The sequence below is a fragment of the Malurus melanocephalus genome, unplaced genomic scaffold, assembly GCF_030028575.1.
Source record: "Malurus melanocephalus ecotype Western Australia unplaced genomic scaffold, MMel_1.1 scaffold_147, whole genome shotgun sequence".
NCBI classification, from domain to species: Eukaryota; Metazoa; Chordata; class Aves; order Passeriformes; family Maluridae; genus Malurus; species Malurus melanocephalus.
The window spans coordinates 1413857-1434699 of NW_026623379.1; the positions used below are offsets into that span (position 1 = coordinate 1413857).

At 41.4% G+C, this 20843-nt stretch overlaps 1 protein-coding gene across 2 annotated transcripts in view; it reads left to right on the forward strand.

The window, feature by feature from the left end:
- LRP5 (LDL receptor related protein 5) overlaps positions 1–20843 on the forward strand; it is a 116152-nt gene that overhangs the window by 69762 nt on the left and 25547 nt on the right. For both annotated transcript variants that reach the window (XM_057371495.1, XM_057371496.1), the window contains one exon: positions 20340–20556. In XM_057371495.1, the coding sequence (XP_057227478.1) occupies positions 20340–20556 (217 nt within the window). The remainder of the gene's footprint in view (positions 1–20339; positions 20557–20843) is intronic.

A 20843-nucleotide genomic window follows, 5' to 3' on the forward strand; every position in this document is an offset into this window, starting at 1 on the left:
TCACTGTCACTTTATATCCTGTGTGTGTGCTGGTTTCTGTCTGGGGTGCTGTGTGTTTCCCTTGTCACCTTTATTGTCTGATTTCACCTATGAAGGGCCTCTAATGTCCCTTTGCATTTGCTGTCACCTTGCTTTCCCTCAGTGAGCCACTGGAGGAAYACTCTGGGCTCATTTTCATCTCACCCTGCCTCTCGTGACTTCAGTCCAATGTTTAAGGCCACCTTGCAGATTTCCCCAACCGTCCACTCACAGCTGTGAAATTTGTCAGGTGCTACTCCCTTCTTAGATTATATTTTTACAGTATTTTTTTCCTGCTTCTTAATTTAAAGTGARTTTGCTTCGTGGGATGTTTTACCCTTATAAATCCCCTTGGGCTGAGTTCCTAGTTCAGAAAGACAAGTGATTGCTCAGGTTATGTTTTGCCAGTTATTCATCTGAGTTGCCTTTGAGTTCTTCACTCAAAATTACTTTCCAGCTAAAAAAAAAAAAAACTTGCATTTTTTTCTTAGATATTTTATTGGYTTATTTTTAATTACGTTGCCCACTAGTTCATGATTACATGCTTTCCACTGACAAATGGTGGTGTCATTCAGCAGCACAGGATAATCTACATACTCCCTGTTCTTACTGTGTAACTCTTTCTGAGCACTCGATTTTCTGGTGCATCTTCTTTGGAAATAACAGAGCTGCCCAAGTCTGCTGTCAGATCGGAATATTGATGGATGGCATATTAAGTCAAATTAATARAAATGCTTAAAAGAGAAGCTGCAACCAGCAGCTGAATGTAGAGCCAGTACTTCCTGCATGTAACAACATGAAGCAGGACTTTGACTGAAAGCACAGAAATGTGTCTTTGGTGAAATGCAAGTGAAATATTTCTAGTGGGCATTAAAAAGAGAATTGTTTGAGTTTGTTTGCRCAACTCTCACAAAAATAATGTCAACTTAAGCAAATTTTCAACACCCTTGCTGTTGAAAATGTGCTTTAGTTGACATTTTCTCCAACACTGCTTCGACATCTTTGTAGAAACCACTGCAGCTGGGAAATCTCATGCCTGTGAATTTATGCTTAGATTGGAAGTTACTCCTGAAGGCTGTCCTGTGCTGTGCAAATACCACTTCTGCTGGTCCAAAATGATAGAAGAAATGTACTTTGCCCTGCTAAGCTCCTACTTTAAAATGGCAAAGACCAGCCTAGAGTATGGCATTACCTTAATGATTCAGAAATGTTGGGCACAGAAGAATGAGAGTTAATGCCGGATTCCCTGGGGAATCTTGGGGGTGACAGAGGTCAGAACTAGAACTTTCTGAAGATTCTCCCAGAGRAGTRATTACAAAACTCCTRGGTTTTTGTTTTGTTTTGCTGTTTTTCCTTATAGGCTGGTTGTGTTTACTAGAGGTTTAATGAGGTCCAGCTTTGGATTTGTTCCCCTAGGGAAATGCTGTATTTTGTAACAACTTTCTAGAGCATCTTGTGAGGCAGTGAAACGTAAGTACTTCCCTTTTAGAGAAGGATTAAAGTTTGCACCACCTAGTTCCACAAAGTTGAAGAGCTCTTGTAAAGGGCAGTGGTGCTCCCTACTTAACATTACAGATTATTAAATTGAGAGATGTTCCAKCCAAGTGAGCTGCTGGGAGATGGCAGATTTGGGACTTCAGCMAGGTCCAAGAGTTGGTAGGGTTAGGAGTGTGGAAGAAGTCGTGTCCCTCAGCCTGTGCAAGGGCAGGACGGTCATTTGCTCAGTTATGTTATCCAGAGAGCCCCTCCTTCCCTCGGTGTGAGGTGTTCCTCTGCTGCTGGGTGTTCCTGGCAGAGCTGCACTGGCGGAATCTTCCAGCATGAGGTGGATTCCCAGGGGACAGTGGGTGGTACTCGTGCTGACTTGCAAGACCTTTGGCTGAGTGCTTCCATGTCTTGTGCCCCTGCAGTGGAAGAAGGGTAGTGTTTTCCAGCTTGTTAAAGCCTTACTAATTTAAGGTTTGTGAAATGCTGCATAAATGCAAGCTTACTGTTGCCAGGAAATGAGATTTAAGGCATCTTTGCAGAGTGCCACAGCCTCTCTTTGGCCTTTSTCTTTCTTCTGTGTGGTTTGACTTATGCTTTTAATGTTCTGATCTTGAGAATCCACCTTTGAGGATTCAGCAGCAGACCAAATGTCGAAATTGTTCTCTGGGTACAAGTTTGTTCCCATATGGAGACAGCTCACAGGGAGGAGGAATCCCATTTGTTCCATAGAGCATGGTGTCATCCCTGTGTAGTCAAGAGCTTCTCATCCATCTCTTCTGAGATGGGAAGGATCTACAAGACAACTGTCCTTTTCTTATTTTCTTCCCTTCGTTTTCATGGTTACTAATAACCTGTTGATTGTCTTACAATATATGAAAATCAGTTACCATCAGTTACCAATATATGAAAATCAGCTGTTACCATTTTGAAGAACACAGTAAAGGTTATATCAGACTGTGCCTTCATTGTCTGTTTTCTGGCTTTTGAAAGTTTGGATTTGTGAATATAACAAGGCACCCRRTAGCACAGGACAGCTTTCTAAATGCAAATTTAAAGTTGGTTTTGTTGGTGAATATCCCATCTTGGCAAAGTTGAAAACATGTAACAAATGACTCTCAAAACATAAAAGATTGTTGGTGAGGTTTGGGAARAGGAAGATGGCTGAGGTCGAAGACAATTTGCTACTCAGATAGATGATAAAACACAAATAATTTAGTGATGGAGCAGCAGACGGATTTCTTAAACGTGACAGATCAGCCTTGTCTCCAAAGTGGGATACCTTATGCTGTGAGTTAATTTCTCTTCCTCTAAATTAAACTTGRTACAAATGCACATTTTTCTCTGTCAAAACAAGCATTTGTATGACAGGATGAAGTGGCCCTTTGTATCTATACACTGTTAACATCTRACTGGTTTGTGTCAGCATGTGAGACTCAAAATTTATTCGGATAACGTCCAGGTCCTTGCTCATCTTTGAGTTCTTGAGCACCAAATCCATTGGTGAATCACCTYGAGAGCTGCTGTCTTTTTCAGCCTTGATGTTTTAAAGTAAATGGACTTGAGCTTCTCTGTTAGAGAGCCCAGCAAAGGTTGAAATTAAATTCATTTCAGTAACTTTCAGATACCTTCTTCTTTGGAGGGGTGAGTACTAGACAAGCCAAAAGCATGTCACTTACTGACTTCTCACCCTGGTATCTTTCCAAATAAGTGGGTTAMAGTTTTCACCCATCCTAGCTTTTTATCATTACTTTTGTGTCCATCTTGCAGCTTTTTCTGACAGCTCCTTGGAGAACCAGTGGAGTAGGCAGTGCCAGCTGTTCCAGCTGTTCATGGTGAGAGGGTAAAAAAAGTCTCATGTGTTGAGCATGAAGTTGGAACTCTGACACAGACATTAAGATACAGGCAGTGGAAGGTCATGAGAAGTCTCCTGYTTATGAGCAAACCAGCTTCAGCTTCCTTCTTGAGAGGAATTTCCTTTAAGCTGCATGGTTCAGGCRTTCCCAAAATTTGAAATATTCTTTGTGTCAAAATGGCTGATTCTTTTATAAGAAAAGAAATCCACTGCAGACAGTCTTGGAGAAAATTAGTGGTTTTTTTTTTTAACTCACAATTGACATAAAATTGGCAAATATAAACACTGTGATCCCAGTCAGGAAACTGTCTTATCCCTAATATAAACAAACAAACCAACCTTCCCTATATCCAGAGAAACTTCTCAGATGATAAGCCATCAAGTCTAAATACAGTCCCAGATTTAAACAGGAAACTGATATTTTTATAGTCACAGGGCTGCCTCCTCCCATGTCCGTGCACTCAAACCCCCATAGATGCATGGAGGGGTTGCTAAAAATGCTGTTCYTTGAAGTCAACTTGTTATCCAGGGGTAAAAATTCCATTATTTTGGTCTGTTTCGATACTCTCCTGTTTTCAGCCTTGTTTAATAAAGCCAGGGAAAGAGGTCCTCCGTGAGTCTGTTCCTCTGCTGAGGCACAGGGTTCTCTGCAGCGTCCCTGTGACCTGGCTTGTCATCCTTGCTGGCAGAGTGGCARCTGAGGCTCAGACTTTGGCTTTAAGCCATTTTGTATGGCAGCAAGAGCTGATGTGCTCAGCTGGGGCTGTTGCAGTGCCTGGCACATGGGGCTGGGGGGTGTCCATCTGTCCTTACCCCTGTTCCAGAGAGGCACACAGTGCCACCCCATCCTGGTCACTTGGGTCACAGGATAATGACACAGCTGAGTTCTGTCCCCCAGCAGTCCTGTGAGGTTTTATTCAGGTGCCATTTGCATTCCCTAAACAAACAAACAATTGCAGGAGCTTTCTTTGTGTCTAAAGAGTCTTTAGAGTATGTGCTGCTTGCTGGGTCAGAGGAAAAGGCCAGCTTTCTCACACAGCTGTGAGTGCAGAGCCCAATTCTGGCTCCTGGGGCATCCAGCTTCTCCACATGTTGTCTGTGAGCCCTCTTCCTCCTGTAATTCTGCAGTGTCTCTGACTGTGGATGCTGAGAGATCTGCAAAAGGGCCTTTTCTGCCAGATCTGGGGTGTTGTCACTCCACTGCTCTCTTTCCCCTCTACTTTCATCCTCATARTTTCTTTCCACCCAAATGCTGTAATCGTAAGGAACTACACTGGTCAAAACTTAGTATTGAACAAATATGGGGAGACAAAGAAGGAGATGCAGCAGAAGGTGTGTCCTGAAAAGGAAGCTCTAGAGAGTCCACAAAGTATTCTGAAAAGRTCTTCTCCTGTTTTGAGTGGCAGATACTATAACTTTGAAAGATCTCCATGTTAAAAGTAAATGTTGAAATGAGGCTAACAGGAATTTGTGAAGCTAAAATGGTAAAAGCCCCTGCAGCTGGGAAGCAAAACTCAGTTTAGCAAGACAGATTTATTTTCCAGGCTTTTGTACAGTTAAGACCTGGTACATASTTAGGTTTAAATTTACATGGGAATGAGCTGTGTCAGAAACTTCATTTAATGTTGAGTTTGGGGTTTTTCTTCCAGAGCATTTATCTTTATCTTGGGTTCTAAGTACTTGACCCYGGAATTAGCACTGAGATATCATTTTTCTATATCATGGAAATGCAGTTTCATTTTTGCCTCTGGTATAAATGCCYAATTTCAACATTAAATAATTGCAATAATTTTATGTGGACTTGGAGCTTCTGAAGGGAGAAAATAGCAGTGCTGTAGTTTTGTGGTCTCAGAATTTGGAATTAGGAGGAGTAACAGGAGCCATTCATATTCTCTTGGTTGAATTTTTTGTATTCCTTTTAAAAACATGTTCAGCCGACCCTTCCATTCACCTTCATCCTTTCTGCCCTCTTGTGCACTGTCTGTCAAGGATGTAAAACTTCATCTGTGTGACCTACAGCAGTGTGTGGCTGTTTCCTTGCATGCCATGTGGGGATAACTCATAGCTTTCTGTACAAAGTGTTTGGATCCATGGGTGGAAAGAACTGAGAGAGAGGCTAAGCACTGTAGTTTGCGAGTGGAAAATTGACCTCRAGTTAGCCTCCCCCTTCTTCTAAGTATACACTGTGTTTTGTTTGATAGTGGAAATCTAATCCTTTGGGAAGCACAAATTCCTATTGAACCGCTCTGATATGTATAAATAAACCCATATTCCTTATTACAAACAACATCAAAGCAATCACAGTATGGATTAAAATACACAACCCACCCTCCTCCATACTAATATGCAGCAATGCCGAGTTCAAATGAAGCCATTAGCAGTATCTCCAAGTATTTGGCAAAAGCAACAACACTTGTGTAGCTACAGGCRATGAAAGTCCCCACTACAAAAAGGGAGGGACAGGGGGAGTAGCCTGCATTGATCTAATTAGTCAATGAAGCTCAAAGAATGTAAAATCTCATTATATATCACCAGGAAAATTTGGCTTGAGAAGTAAAGAATATGTAACTGATTTGTCCATGGGTGGGTTATTCGTGTCTTTGAATCTTCCAACAGGAAATGGGATTTCTGAAAACATATTAGAAACACGCACGTGCACATACATGCACGCACACAGAAATATATATATATATGTATATAATCTGTGTGGATACATATGCACATGTGCACATATAGCCACATCCTGAAACTTCTCAGCCCTTACTCAAGGTATGTTTTCGTGACAAAGTTCCAGATAGGGAAAAATTGAAGAGTTTTTTTTTACATTTTGGATTGCTTATGCCAGTCACAGCCTGAAAACACAGTGTGTGGGTGTTCCAGTATTACTAAACCCAGACCTGGGGTTTGTCCCATTGCCTCAGGCAGAGCAGCTCATGCATGCAACATCTCTTCTTCCTAAAGAAGGGCTGCTTGAAAGTGGTGACTTAAAATGACTTTCTGTGACTTGCTTTTTGCCCTTATCTTTGAAGGCTTTCAGGGATTCACGTTACATTTTTTGAATCTCTCTGAAACACGGAGTACTTAAAACATTTATATTACAATTTGGGTCCCCCCAGTCAGTGTCTCTCAAGAGCTGAAGATATAAGTCAAGTGCCAAATAAAAATTACAAACACCTCCTCCTCGCCAAAAATGTACAAACCAGCAAAAACAACCCCAAAAAACCACAAACCAAGCACAACACCGGAGCAGCCACCCACAAAGCCCCAAAGCTAAATAGCTAAATAGACAAAACAAAAGGGGAGAGGAAGAGGCAGAAGCACTGAAATGAAGAGACTAGTTCAGTCTTGCAGTTGGCCAGTAGCAGCAACAAAGGAAGAAGTCATCCCACTTCTTCCACACAAAAACAGGAGGTTTGTGAGTCTCCAGAAGTTTGTAGAATCAGGAGGGATGGCGTTTGGAGAAAAAGGTATTAACACTGCAGGGGTGCAATTAGTGATTTAGCGCTTGGTTCCTTATTTTTAAATAAATATTTAATGTTGGCTGTGTTCCAGCTGCATTCTGTTCTGCCCCARCCAGACCAGGAGGCTCATTTTTGTTGGCTCACTTTTGCATCTGTCACCCTGGTTCTGCTTTGCTCCTGTCCCTTCAGTTCTCCTGGGACCAAAGTTTTCTACCAAAGTCACCTTTTGCTCTGGCTGACTGTGTACCATGGATCAAGGTCATAGCAGCAGTGGCTTGCTGAAGAGGAGGAAGATCTTGTGTAGTCAGATCCCGTGGTTCTGACTGTGTTGTGTGCAGTCACCTGGCAAAAAAACCCTTCTCCCCTTCTGCCCAAAAACAAGAAACACTTTTCTGCTGGTCCCTCTCAGAGACTGCAAACCATCCAGCTCCCATCCTGAGCTCTTTCTGAGCAGAGACCACAACTTGCCGTGTTAGAACAGAACCTAGAAAAGAGCAACACTTTGTATTTAAGTCCCAATCTGCAGAARGAAACAATGCTTCTGCACCACTTACAGCAGCATTGAACTACCCAGAGGTTATTGATGCTTCACAGCTGCTTTGGGAATTCTCTGCTCTTTGGGGAAAGACTCAGTGGAACACAGAGGAGCTGTAGTGCAAGGTATTCTTTGTTTTCTGAAACTAAATCCCTGGTCCTCTGTTGCCCTGTGCGTATCCAGAGATCATTTGTTTCATACAAGTCTGCTTCCTCTTTCCAAAAGTCAGGTGGTTGGAGTGAACATTCTCACTGTTGAAATGGTGCTGATTTTTTCAGTCTGTGTCAGAATAGAAGTCTGGTAGGTGGTCTCTGGCTTGCAGCTCCCCCTGGGCATTGCTCTGTCAGCAGTGAAGGCACTGGGAGTGCCTCGGTGCACAAAATCGGATCAGTTGGTGTATAGAAGTGAATTATGAATAAATGAAGATTTAAAAAATGAACAGACKAAACACCAGATAGGCATGTGGACATCTGAGGGCCAGGTTTTTGATGAGGCAGGTCTCATCCCCGAGACACTCCCTTTCATTCTTGTTCTTTCCAGTAAATGGGACAGCAGGCACAAAGCCAGGAGTGCTGTGCAAGGTATGAGGTTAGAAGGATAGCTGGAGCTAAAGCAGGAATGCTGAGCCCTTTTTGGAACAGGAGTAGAATGCTTCACAAGCGTGAGGGCCCTGCCCTTTGAGSCAAAGTCTAAATCTAACTTTAGAAAAGAAGTCAAGTCAAGTATTTTTGTCCATTTGCAGGCAAACTTGGTGGAGATTATCGTGAAAATAAAAGCCATTGGCCATTACTGAGATTGCTAGAGGAGAAATTACATAAATACCACACAGGGTGGCAGAGATCTGTTGTAAAGGGTAGAGGGGTTGTCTCTGCAGCCCAAGAATGTTTCAGCTGGTACTGAGAGCTTCATACCTAGAGCCCTGCAGGTGGCATGTTTGCCAAGACATGGACCTCAGCCATTGTTCTCTGGAGCTGGTCTTGAGCCTTGAGTGAGAGGCTGGAGGGAATGATTTATTTCCATGAACTACGAATGCAGCACAGTGTCTCATTCTAAATATCTGCAGTGCTTTTGCAGCAGACTTGTTAAATGAAAAGGCAGAAGTAGCTARAACAGACTGTCTAGCCTTTTTATGAGCTGCTTTGTTTTAAAGTTGGCTGTAGGAGTGAGTGGAGTGTTAGCTGTGGTATGTTGAGGGAGACTGCTTCTTGATCACAGCCGAAAAAGGGTGCTTGGGTACTTACTCAGTGCAGTTTGCAAAGAGAAGGCAGCGAGTGCAACACCAAAATCAGATGTGACACTTCTTTTTTTTGTTGTTTATTCCCTTATCAAAAGCAAYCTGTTAGAGGAAAGGAGGATAATAATATATATGAAAAATATTTGTTAATTGGTAGTCTGTTCTCTTGGTATTTCAAAAGCTGGGTCTGATACCCATGTCTCAAACTGTGATCACAAGAGGTTCCTGACCCAAGTAGTAATAAGTGAGATAAATAKCTTTTGTTTTTCACTTGGTAACAGTCTGTTGTTGTCAAGAGGATTTTTCATTATTCTGTCAAAATGACCTTTAGGTCCAGGATGTCCTTGGTGTGAAATATCCTGCTAGTCTGGCATGTGGCTTGTAGGTTTGCCCAACTACAGCAATTCCTCAGATTTTTCTAATGTGTTACAGTGAGGTTTTTTTAATTGAATGCAACCACAYAGATATGACAAAAAGTCTTCTGTAGATCTGTGATAATACTGCAGAAGCTCTTCTTTTTTACTGCTAAATATTTTGTCAAGTRTATGAAAAGGTGTGGGGGCCATGAAGACAAACAAGCTTTCAAGAGTGGGTTGTCACCTATTTTTGCTTCAGAATATGCTTACAAAGRCTGTCTAGAAAGATGCAGCTTTAGGCTACGTGTGCGAGACTTTGTACCTATGGGACAGTAATTACCTACAGACAGCAAAACCAGACCAGAATTTTGTGTTGTTAACCATACATAAGTTTTAAACAGTGCCTAGAAATATATCTGAAATCTACGTTTACCTTCTAAGACTAAGATTTGAAGTACTTTTTTTTTTTTAATTCAGAAAAGAAACGAGAAGTTCTGTAACTTGCCACGATGCAGGGTCTTTTTTTTCCCCTTAATCTRATTATATCAGTCTCAACAAAAAGAAAATGCAGGTTTTTTTTTTCTGTTATGGTTATGTTTGAGACTTGCTAACATAATTGTGCCAAAACTGGAGTTGGAGTTTCTTGTTTTATAACAGCGTTGCTGTTTTCAGRGCTGGCAGATTGTCTGTTCACAATGGATTCCATATGTGCTGGAGACCACAGCATGAAGGAATTTACAGAGTACAGGTTGGAGTGTGAATAGTGGAGGTGGGAAGCAGCCATCTCCTTRTTTTTTAGAATAAAGGGATTCATTAAACAGCAGTCGCAYGGAATCCCAGAATGGTTGATGCGGGAAGGGACCTCTGGAGGTCATGTCCAGCCCCAACRCTCCAGCWGGGCCATCTAGAACTGACCAGACCACATGAGTGGTCACCRTCTCCAAGGATGGAGACTCCACAGCCTCCCTGGGCAACCTGTGCCATGGCTTGGTTGGTGTCACAGTGAAAAAGTGTCTCCTRATGTTCAGAGAGGATCACCTGTGTTTCCATCTGAGTTCATTGCATCTGGTGCTGTCCCTGGGTATCACTGAAAWGAACCTGGCTCTGCAWTTTTTACTCCTTTCCTGCAGAGWTTTATATACATTCATGAGATCTCYCCCTGAGCCWTCTCCAGGTTAAACAGACCCATCTCTCTGAGCTTTGTTTTTCACAAGCCTGATGTTTCAGTCCCTCAATCATCTTTGTAGCCCTTYGCTGTACTCACACCAGCACGTCCACATCTCTTSTGTGCTGAGGAGTGTGSAACTGGACACACTATCCAGGGGAAACCTCATCAGTGCTGAGTAGAGGAGGGTTGCCTCCCTTAACCTGCTGGCAGCACTCYTCCAATGCAGCCCAGATTATCACCACCTTCCTTGCAGCAAGGGCACATGTTCMTCTTGATTCCCACCAGCACCTTCAGCTTTCCAAGCTGCTTTCCAGCTGGGTGGCTCCCAGCATATGGAGGTGCCTTGGGATTCTTCCTTTCCCAGTGCAGGACTGTGGACATATTTTGGTACATTCTGTGTAGATTGTCACCTTGCCACAGAAAAGGCTAAATTGAAAAGCCATGTTATGTGCACCTCAGGTTCTACATGAACGCTTTGTCCAAGGTTCCTGTATATCAAGCTACCTGTATTCATAAGATGTAGGGTGCATTATACCCACAAAAATAAATCAATGACCAGTAGATGTTCTTTACYGTATTTCTGTCGTTTCAAGCAGTTCACASCATTCAGTTGTTTTGGAAGTCAGAAATTGGAATGCAGGAGAAGAATGTGCTGTTCTTRTGTCTCAGAGTGGCTCAGTCTTAGGTTGCCTTGCTTCACCTGGACTTAATCTTGTGGTGCTACAGCTGGGAGAGGACAGGAAAGTTTCAGGTTTTCCACTGAATCAAATTCTTGGTCTGTCTGGCTGTACAGCCACAGAAATCYGTGTGCTGGCAGAGAAAGAAATGAGAATGAGCTGCAAAGTCTGATGTGGAGGGAAGGTTCTTGAGCCGTCTCTTCCAGTGGCTGAAAATAATCCTGAAGTTTTGCTGGGCTATTGCATAATAAATTTAAAACCTCAGCTGTGCTAAGAGAGGTAAATGAGCATCTTAAAYCTTTACTGCTGGCTTCAATTTTCTCAAGTGGAGCCAAGCATTCACCTGGGGAAAAGAAGACTTAACGCTTCTTGTAGATGTCTGTGGAACAGCACTGGCTTTTGTGCKGCTCTTAATCCAAAGCAAGAGGAGAATCAAATTGAAGAACCTTTCCCTGGGCATATCAGTGTTACACTGGTAGCAACAAGATCCAGGARAATCAGTTTCTTATCTCACATACCCCTTCAAGAAGCAAGCAAAGGGAGCTGGAAGTCTTTATACATGTTTCTAGAGGTACTAACTTGAGAAGAAATACTGTTTGAATTACCACATTTCCATTTTTCTTGGCTGAAAAATGCTAAGATTCCTTTTTCTTTTTGCACAAAAATGTTTTCAGGAAACATTCTTTGATTATGTAACTGTTTTCACAGAARCAGCTTTTAAATTAATTTTCCAGTAGGATATGATTTCTAATATTGGCTGTCTRATTCCTGAGCTGACTTCTGCAAATACCTCTACAGCATCTTTCATTTCTGCCACTGGCCTCTTCTAAGCTGAGARTAGACTTGTCTCTAATTCCTTGTTTAAGAAATGAGAAAAAAAGTATGCATTGCCTTCATTCTGTGTAACTGAGATGAACTGCTGCTTTTTACTTTTTTGTTTTGGAAGCATTAGTTCAGGATTTCAGGAAGTCCATGCAGAATTTTGGATTCTTTTTGTGTGATCTCAAAGGCTGCTTACCAGTGATTCCTTTAAGCTTTTTTATTGTTGCAGAGGGTCCATTAGATTTAAGTAAAGATTAAGCATGTGTTTCTGATTAATTGAAAGCTTTCTGTGTCAGAATTGGAAAGTAGACTGATAACATGACTGCAAATAATTTTGTTTAATTTGGAATACRTTATTTTATACTGCTTAAAAAAAAAAGAAGCAGCGTTACGCCATATATTCCTAAAGATAATGACACAAACAAGTGCAGTAGTGGGGCTCTGTCTTTAAGCTCCAGCCCTTAACATTCTGTGGTTTTGTGTTATTCCAGCAGAATGTTGCATCCAGGCTGGGTGCTGTTGTGCTCGCTGCTGTGTGTGGATATTATATTTGGTGGACTGCACCAGTGCATGGAGTATTGCACGGCACTGGCTTGTCCTTTTCACATCTTATTTCTATATTCATTTAAAGTGTTATGAACCAGAAATGTCACATCGTGTCTGCTGCTGATCAGAGAGATGGTTTTGGGTTGGCATTGATCAGTTTGAGCTGTCTCTCCTCTTGTGCTGGGAGTTGTTGTGTTTGAAGAGGCGTCTGCGAGACCTCGGCAGGGAGCAGCGGGTGTAGCTGGTGATCTCCTGTGATCCCTCTCTTCCCTTTAAGAGCCTCAGTACTGCCAAAATCATACTTGACCTCAGGGGCCTTGAGGATTCCAATTTGGAGATTCTTCCCCTCYTAATTAGTATCAGAAGGCAGGAAATACTTTCCTCAGATGATAATTTCTAACCTCTTTTTCTAAGTCAACTTTCACTTCTTGTTCCTTTCAGGACTTTGTGTTAAATTATTGAGTTGGAATTTAAAAAGGTCATGTGGGCTGTGGCCAAAGTCCATCTGGTCCTGGTTTSTGATTCTGACTGTGAACCAAATCGGGTGTCTGTGGAAGAGGAAAAGCTGGATGTGCTGTTTACCTGAGCAGCTCTCTCTCACCTTTTAATTATTTTTAAGTTCAGGAGCTTTCCCTTGACATGGCAGGGCAAAAATTGATCCATATAGTTTGGATGCTTGGGAGATACAATTTCAGYGGTTTGCTTTTCTGCCTTTGTCCTTTACCTATATTAAGATGCACTGTTAGAGGAGTGTGTTTGTGGCTCACATGGTGCTGTATTTTTTCATCTGCTGCTCCATCACTGTTCTAGCCTGAGCTGCCATGGGAGCAGCTGCTTGCCTGCTACAGAAAGAACTGCTTGAGAAATAACCATCCTTGAAAAAACAAGCCCTCCAATCCAAAATGGTGAAAAYGTGATTCCTGGTGTTTCACTGTTCTTCTCTTGTAAATTCAATCTCCTGCAAGTTTTTGCTTGTGCTGCTCTTCAGGGAGGGAAACACTGTCATTCATTAATTATTTTTTAAATTAAGATTTCCCATCCCTACCTCCTGTTTTTCTGCTGACCCCTTCTAGAGCTGGAAGCATCACATTGCAATCTCTGATAAAATAGGTAGCTACATTTTTTAAATAAACACTCTAAATGCTGCTCTGCATAAATTAGCAGTGTCACAATCAAATAAGATTAATAGTACTGCTTATCCCAAGTGACAGCAGAGTGCAGGCTCTTATCAAGGCAGGAGGCTTTGTCATTATCTGTACTTTTGGGAGAACGTTTCAGCTGTGAGAGGCTCGTGTGTGTCAGGGAATAATGATCGGCATTTGTTGTTTACTTGTGCCAGGAGGCTTCATGAGCTGAGGAATGGAATGAACCTTTCTAAATGCATACAGGAGTCCTTAGGAGTTCGCTGCCTTGCTCCAAGGAGGCATTGCGTGCCCTCTGACTTTGTTTGTGTTTGTATTGGATTGATGTTTCGTGTTTCCCTTGATAAAATTGTTTMATGAAAGACCTTTGAATCAATTTCTGAGGAACAGCTAAAGAAGGTACASGAGACTTGGCCAATGGGYTGTTAAATGAGGATAAAAGCATCAKTTCTTCAAGGTGTGCCATAAATGGACACGTCAGCTAACCTAGGGTCTGTTCTTTTAGCCTCTGACTTCCAGTGGGATTTCCATGCATGGTGGTGACTTAGAGCATTAATTGCTGGGCACTTTGAAGCACTGCACGTGCCATGCCTGGTACMAAGAGGGTGTGAAGAGCTACAGGTGACTTTGGATAGTTTGCACTGTGGTGAGGCTGAGAAAAAGAATAGGTTATGATTCTCCAGGGCAATGCTGAGAAGTTGAGTTCTGAGTAGGAGGTACCACTGTGTGGGACAGAACAACACTGTCTGAATCTGAGTTTGCTGTGGGCAGCCAGACAGCAGGACAACTTTTATGGTGAGACCACAGGACAGGGGACATGACTTGACCAGTGTTTCTCAATTGGTTGTTCAGGGACCTCTTGTTGTCTCTGACATAATAGATTATTTTCAAAAAAACACTGAAATCTGTGGGTTTTGGGGTAAGCAAACAAAAAGGATAAAAACATACTACATTTATCTTCATTTTAATTTTGGCATGAGTTAATGTTAAACATTGGACAGGAGACAGTCTTTTTCTTTGGAAAGAATGACCAATATTGGTGCCACTTTCTACTTCGAGATCTATTTTCGCTGCTATTTTTGGCATTCTTTTGACTTTTAAAGAAATTCCAGTTGGCTTCTGAAATTGCTGATTTGTTTTTTGGACTCAAAAGTTTGCCAAAAATTTTTTCTTGTATCAAGCTCATTCTTTTTTTTTTTTCATGTCTTTCCCCCATGTTGTACATATACTTTATAGATGTTCTTGCAGTCCCAATATCAGCAGAAGAACAATGTGGTAGTATATACATGATGTTTATTTCCACAGGCTTTTAGTGGTCTGTTGAGTTGAGAAGATGTTTGAATTTGGAAAGGAGMGGGTAAAGATCTTACGGGATTATTCCAGTTCCTTCTAAGAAATGGCAAAGCACGAGAGAAGAGAGAAAAATTAATATACATGAGTTTTAAAAATATTCCTGTAAAAAGTCTAAATTCTTCCTCAGCTTTCCCAGACTAGTTACCTAGTAGTTGGAAAGGCATATTGTTTTCATTATGGCAGTTAGCTAAATTTCAGAGTTGTTGCATACCCATTTAAGCTCACACTGGTCAGAATATGAGAATGAAAAAGTATTTACAGAAGGTAAAATTTCCCTCAGGTTCATTAAATAAGCAACTTCTACCTAAAAATAAAACTGCAATACTAATTCAGTAGTTTCTTCATACTTTTGGGTCTGGCCACCAGTTGCCATAAATGATTTTTGTGTTTAACTTTTTCCCTTTTTAAGTAGTTTTGAAGTATGCGATTGTGTTCCTRCTTATGAGAGATAAGTTACAGAATTGACCAGCTGCACCCTTAATSCTCTGATACCCTGTAAGAAGAAAAAACTTCTGGAAATGTCAGGCTGATGTAACTCATGGAGAACATTAGCTACTCCTAGATGAGGCTTATAAAACATGAGCAGTTTCTAAATCATAGTCACATTAACACAGCCTTTCCAACAGCAAGAAACGTGTCCATCTATCRGTGTCTGTTAGAGCCTCTTTCATGTGCTCATATTTTGAAAAGTCTGTCTGAAAATGCAGTACTTTCAGTGGGACTAAGAAGATTTTGTGAAATCCCTAGAGAACACTAGGTTTGAGGGTGATTTGATGTGAAAAATGTGAACAGATCAACACTGCAAATAAATAACTGCTTCWCATGGTGATAATATGAGCACAAGGACAAGAATATGTTTTGTTTGTATTATTCCCAGAGAAAACAGGAGATCRCTATAAACTACTGTCTTTTATCATGTAGATTTATATGCTGTTGCATTTGTCATCTTTGTAGGTGGTTGAGTTGGTTTGTGGGTTTTTAACAAGTTTGTRTTGATGTTCAAGAATATTCTTTGGAATTTTCTTTGCTGAGCATCTCAAAGTGGCTGTTGTGTTATGGGTAAAAATATGGCCCATCTGTGTAGCCATAGAGAAGTGTGTTGTGGTGCTGTGTCTTCCACAAGGTAAAATGGCATTTTATTCCATGAGAAGTGAGAAAATGTCTCACAAACGAGAGAAAAGTGTGGTGGTGTGTCATTACATATATTGGCAAATGACAAATGGTTATTCAGATTGCAGCAGGGGCGTTGTGCTCATTATTGTATGCATTGATTCTCTGAGTTCGTGGCTTGCTCTGAATTTAGGTGGGTGATGATAGTTTCTAACTGCAACCAACCAAGTAATGTAGGAATTCAGAAATAATAATATAAAGGTATGTCATCAGAACTTGTCTGAAAGAACAGACATGGTATACGTGTAGGATTAATCCATGAAATATAGTAGCAGTTGAAACCTGATGCATGTTATTTATGGCAGCTTTTACCAGGTAGCCAAAATATCRTCAAGGGGGACAGAGCTATTGAGAACAATGAGGAACTGCTTTAGAAATTCTTGGGTCTTACTCAAGTGTTTGAGGCAACAGTTTGCCAAGAGACTCAAGCAGTCTGTCCTTGTGGAAAATGACCAGATATGTCTATTGTCCATCCACCTCTTCTCTTTTGATATATGGGTTCTGGCACTATTTGTTTTAATGTTGTTCCCTTTTCTGTTTGCCAGTATCTGTCAATACATGCCTGAGACATTAAGCCCCTTCAGACATTTTTTTTTTTTAAAAAAAAGGTGTTCACTTTTATCCCAAAGCATCGATGAAAGGTGGCTGTGTTTCAGCTGTTGGAAACATTAATGAATGGCTTATACTCAGCTGAATATAGACTGTGGTATAGACTACTCACAGCTGCTTCACTCTTCTCTTTTTGGGGCAGGCTTCTCTACCCTTAGGAGTTTTCTGTGTCATTCCAGTTTTCTTTGTCTTTTTCCTTCCCTGCTAATATCTCTGTTTTCTTTTCCATGCCACCTACATGATCTGTCTCACCAGTTCTTTCTCAAGCCAGAGAAGCACATTCACTTGAGGTGCCATCTCAGAGTCTGCTGAGAATCCTTAGAGCCATTCACACAAGGGGTGAGGTTGGAAGGGTCCCCTGCAGCTCAGCTGGTCCAACCTTCTGCTCAGGCAGGGCCACCTGGAGCCATGGCCAGGTCACTCTGGAGTAGCTCCAGGGAAGGAGACTCCACGGCCACCATGAGCACCTTGTTSCAGTCATCAGTCACCCTCCCAGCAAAAGTGTAACTTTCCACAAGATCTGCAAGACTCAAAGTGCCACAAGCCCACCAGAGTCTCCTAAAAACACATCAGTATTACAGTTTTACTGTTGCCAGCCTGCTGTGTCTGCTCACATGGTGATTTAACTCAGCCCGAGAATTTATTTCCATTTGATTACAGCTTTGTCTGTCGCAATCGAATAAATGTTGTTTTATCCTAGTGACTGAAATATAGGGGTAAGGTCTTAGAGTTCCCTTTGTTGTTCTGTCAAAAGATGTCCTGTATCTATGCTAAATAGCTGKTTTTTTCACAATGCACCTGAAACACAACTTGACTACATGAATCATGCTGATGTGTAGAATTTAATTGCATTGTTTTACTTTAATCTTCTTCAAAGAGCCAAGAGCTTTTGAGTGTTATATTTAGAAATATTTGTAAAATCATTTTGCATACATTGCAGCAGCATCTAAAAAAAAAAATCACACCTTATCACCTTCTCGTGTTTTTTGTGTAATTCAGTTCATTAAGGCGTTTGATGTTGATTTCACTTTGCCCACAACAGATATTAGCTGAGCTTGGCAGTGCCTCATTAGGAGATTTGTCATTGAAGTCTTGAGACTAATCAGGGGCTTTCAGTGTGTGACGCTGTTCAAGGGGAGCTTTCAGTGTTTCGTGTGTAAAGCACAACACATTTAGTGTTGCATTTATCCTTTGAGATCCATTTATCACTTACAGAGAGAGAAAGAAAACCYTGAGCAGAATAAAGCCCATTCTAGTCAGTTTGTGCTAAATTACAAGGATTGCACCTTAAAATCTTCCCTTTKGTCTGCAGTCAGCAGATGCTAATTGTCAGATACGAAAAGATGAGTGAATATGGTATTTTATTATGTTTTCTTGTCTTTCCTCCATGTTCTTCATGTACATTATAAATATTCTTGCAGGCCCACTATCACCAACAGAAGAACAACATTGTAAATATTTACATGATGTCCTATTTCCACAGGCTTTTTAGTGGTCTGTTGAGTTGAGACATCTGAATTTGGAAAGGAGAGGGTAAAGATCTTATGGGAYTATTCCAGTCCCTTTGAATGAATGGGAAGGGCAGATTTAGCAACAGGAGTTATGCTTTTGGCCATAGTGTGAGGYCTGTTTGTAGATTTTTCCTTTGAATCCTCGTGGTTTCATTTGGTATTCTGGACTAGAGCTGCATCTCTGGGAAGGTGGATGGCAGCAAAATTTGAAGTAAAGGCTGTGTACACGTGTCTTTATTGACCTGCATGTGACACCTCCCTGTTGAGGCTTTGCTGTAAGATCATCTCAGGGAGATCATTAGCATTTCCTGCTTGTTTGCCTTGAAGTGACTACTGCCTGGAGGGCTCGATATCTCACAGCACAGAAAAATCCTCCAAGCCAGRGCTGCCCTTTCTGCATCCAAGGGAAGCCTGCTTGGWTTYRTAGGTGTTYTGCCCATGGTGATGGGGAGGARTGTTTGGGAGAGGGAGACARCATTTATGCCATCTTTTTCTTAGCCAGAACATAAGCTACTACGCATTTTTATTGCTGTCTGATTCTACATTTTGGACCTCCATTCTCACTATGTTGAACAGCCTTATAATTTGGGAGGGCTGCAGTAAGGTCTCACCAGAGCTTTGCCTCTCCAGGCTGATTTTTTTTCATCCACCAGCACACCTGAGTCCCCAGCAGGGCTGCTTTCAATGCCATCATYCCAGCCTGYATCAATWCCAGGGATTGCCCTGACCTGGCACTTGGCCTTGTTGAACCTCACCAGATTCCTGAAGTTCAGCAGCTCCGTGTCATCTGCAGCATCCACAGATGTTCCTGGATTTAAATAAATGTTTCTGCATCCTTGGATTCAATCTTCCCTCGTACGTTTTAGTCTAGTATTTGAGTTACACTTTTCCTGTCCATTTCTGTAAAAGTGGAAATGTGGGAGTTAGATCCTCCTSCTGCTGGTGCACTGTGTTAAGGGGAGCAGTGTTTGCTCAGTGTGGCACCAGTTTGGCTCCAGCACCTGAGTATGCGTGACGAACTTTTGAACCTGCACTATTGCCTGTGGGACTGATAGTGTTCTGAATAAGTGAGCATTTGGGGTTTGCCTGGACATGATGTAATGACATAATTGCAGAACCATTTGGCTTTTAACTACAGATACAGCTTTTTTTTTTTTTTTTATGTACTCTATTTAGCTTAACAAAATAAAGAGATACTGGTCTTCAGTCGCTGCTACTCCATGGAGTAGTGAAGAATCACAAGTTAATGGGTTTATAGAGCTATCCCTTGAAACTTAGTTGCAGGAATGCCTATAAATGGTGTTATTTTTAATTGTCTGCAGCAGGAGGCTTTTTKACTGGAAGGAATCCAGAGGTGTACATTGTAGCCTCTGTTCAAATCCCTGTGTGTTCCAGGGATGATTTTTGTGCACAGCCTAGGTGGGTGTGACTGCTCCCCTYTGCTGTGTGGCAGCTGGAAAATCCAGTGTGTGTCCATGTGTATGGTGGGATGGCCTTGGCTGGATGCCAGGTGCCACCAAAGCAGCTTCATCATTCCACTCCCCAGCAGGACAGGGGACAGAAAATACCATGGAAGGCACGGGGATCAACATAAGGACAGGGRGAGATCACTCAGCAATTACTAGCACAGGCAAAACAGGCTCAGTTGGGGAAATTGCTTTCATTTATGGCCAATCAAATCAAAATGAGTGCTGTTTTCATGGGTTTGTCAAGTATTGTGAAGTTTCAAAGTGGAGATTTCATTTTTAAATTTATTTGGATATCTACCGTGTGTGCATGAATGTACTGAAACTCACATGTTAATTCAGAGAGGTGTGGTAACTCACTGGTCATGTTACAAAAATAAATTCTAAGTACTTCTGCTGTTTATTAAGTATGAACAGAGCCTTACAGCTGTGGTAAAAATGATAGTTGATTTTGGCTGCCCACATTGAGGCATTTCATGGTTTAATGTTGCTCTGCATTGAAGTTATAGATATTTGTAATAAAAAATAAATATTATTCAAACACTTAAGAGATTTAAAAGTTAGGTCCTTAAATCACAAGACAATAGTAGCACCGCATGGTGAAGGCAGCTGAATCACCTACAAGGTACAGGTATGAATCTGAATAAACAATTTCCAAATAATAGCAAAGAGGAGACTATTTAAAATGTCAATCACAGATCGTGGTGCCTAAATTAGAGCAGAGCAGTTGTTCATCTGTAAAGGATTCCTAGCAAAAAATGGAGATTTAACTGGATCATATTGGAAAATAAATTGTCTTAAATTGTGGTTTTTTATTTTGGTTTTACTATGAACTTGATGTCACTCACAGTATTAATTTTCAAGCAGTGCCTTATTTTAATTGTACTGACATTAGAGAAGATTTTTTTCCTTGTTTTTGGTCATCCCACAGGTCATAAATGTTGACGGAACAATGAGGAAAACCCTCCTAGAGGACAAGCTTCCACATATATTTGGGTTCACACTGCTGGGAGATTACATCTACTGGACGGATTGGCAGAGACGAAGCATTGAAAGAGTTCACAAGATAAAAGCCAGCAGAGACATCATTATTGATCAGCTGCCAGATTTAATGGGCCTCAAGGCTACAAGTGTTACCAAAGTGTTTGGTAAGCATGGGCAGCACAGCATGGGGCTGTAGGAGTCTCTAGGTGGGCTTGCTTTCACTGAGCACCTGTTGATCACACTTGTAATGAGAACAACCATGGTCTGATGGGYTTGAATCATTTTAAAGGAAAATGGCACCTACTGTTTCTAAAGCTGGCAAAATACAGTGTTGGAAAAGAAGCGTGGACTTTCAGTTTTTAGTCACATAAGTCTTCCACCGCTTTCACTACACTCCTTTAATTTTTATGAGAATTGTATTCCTGTTTCTATGCTATAGGAGTCATTACTC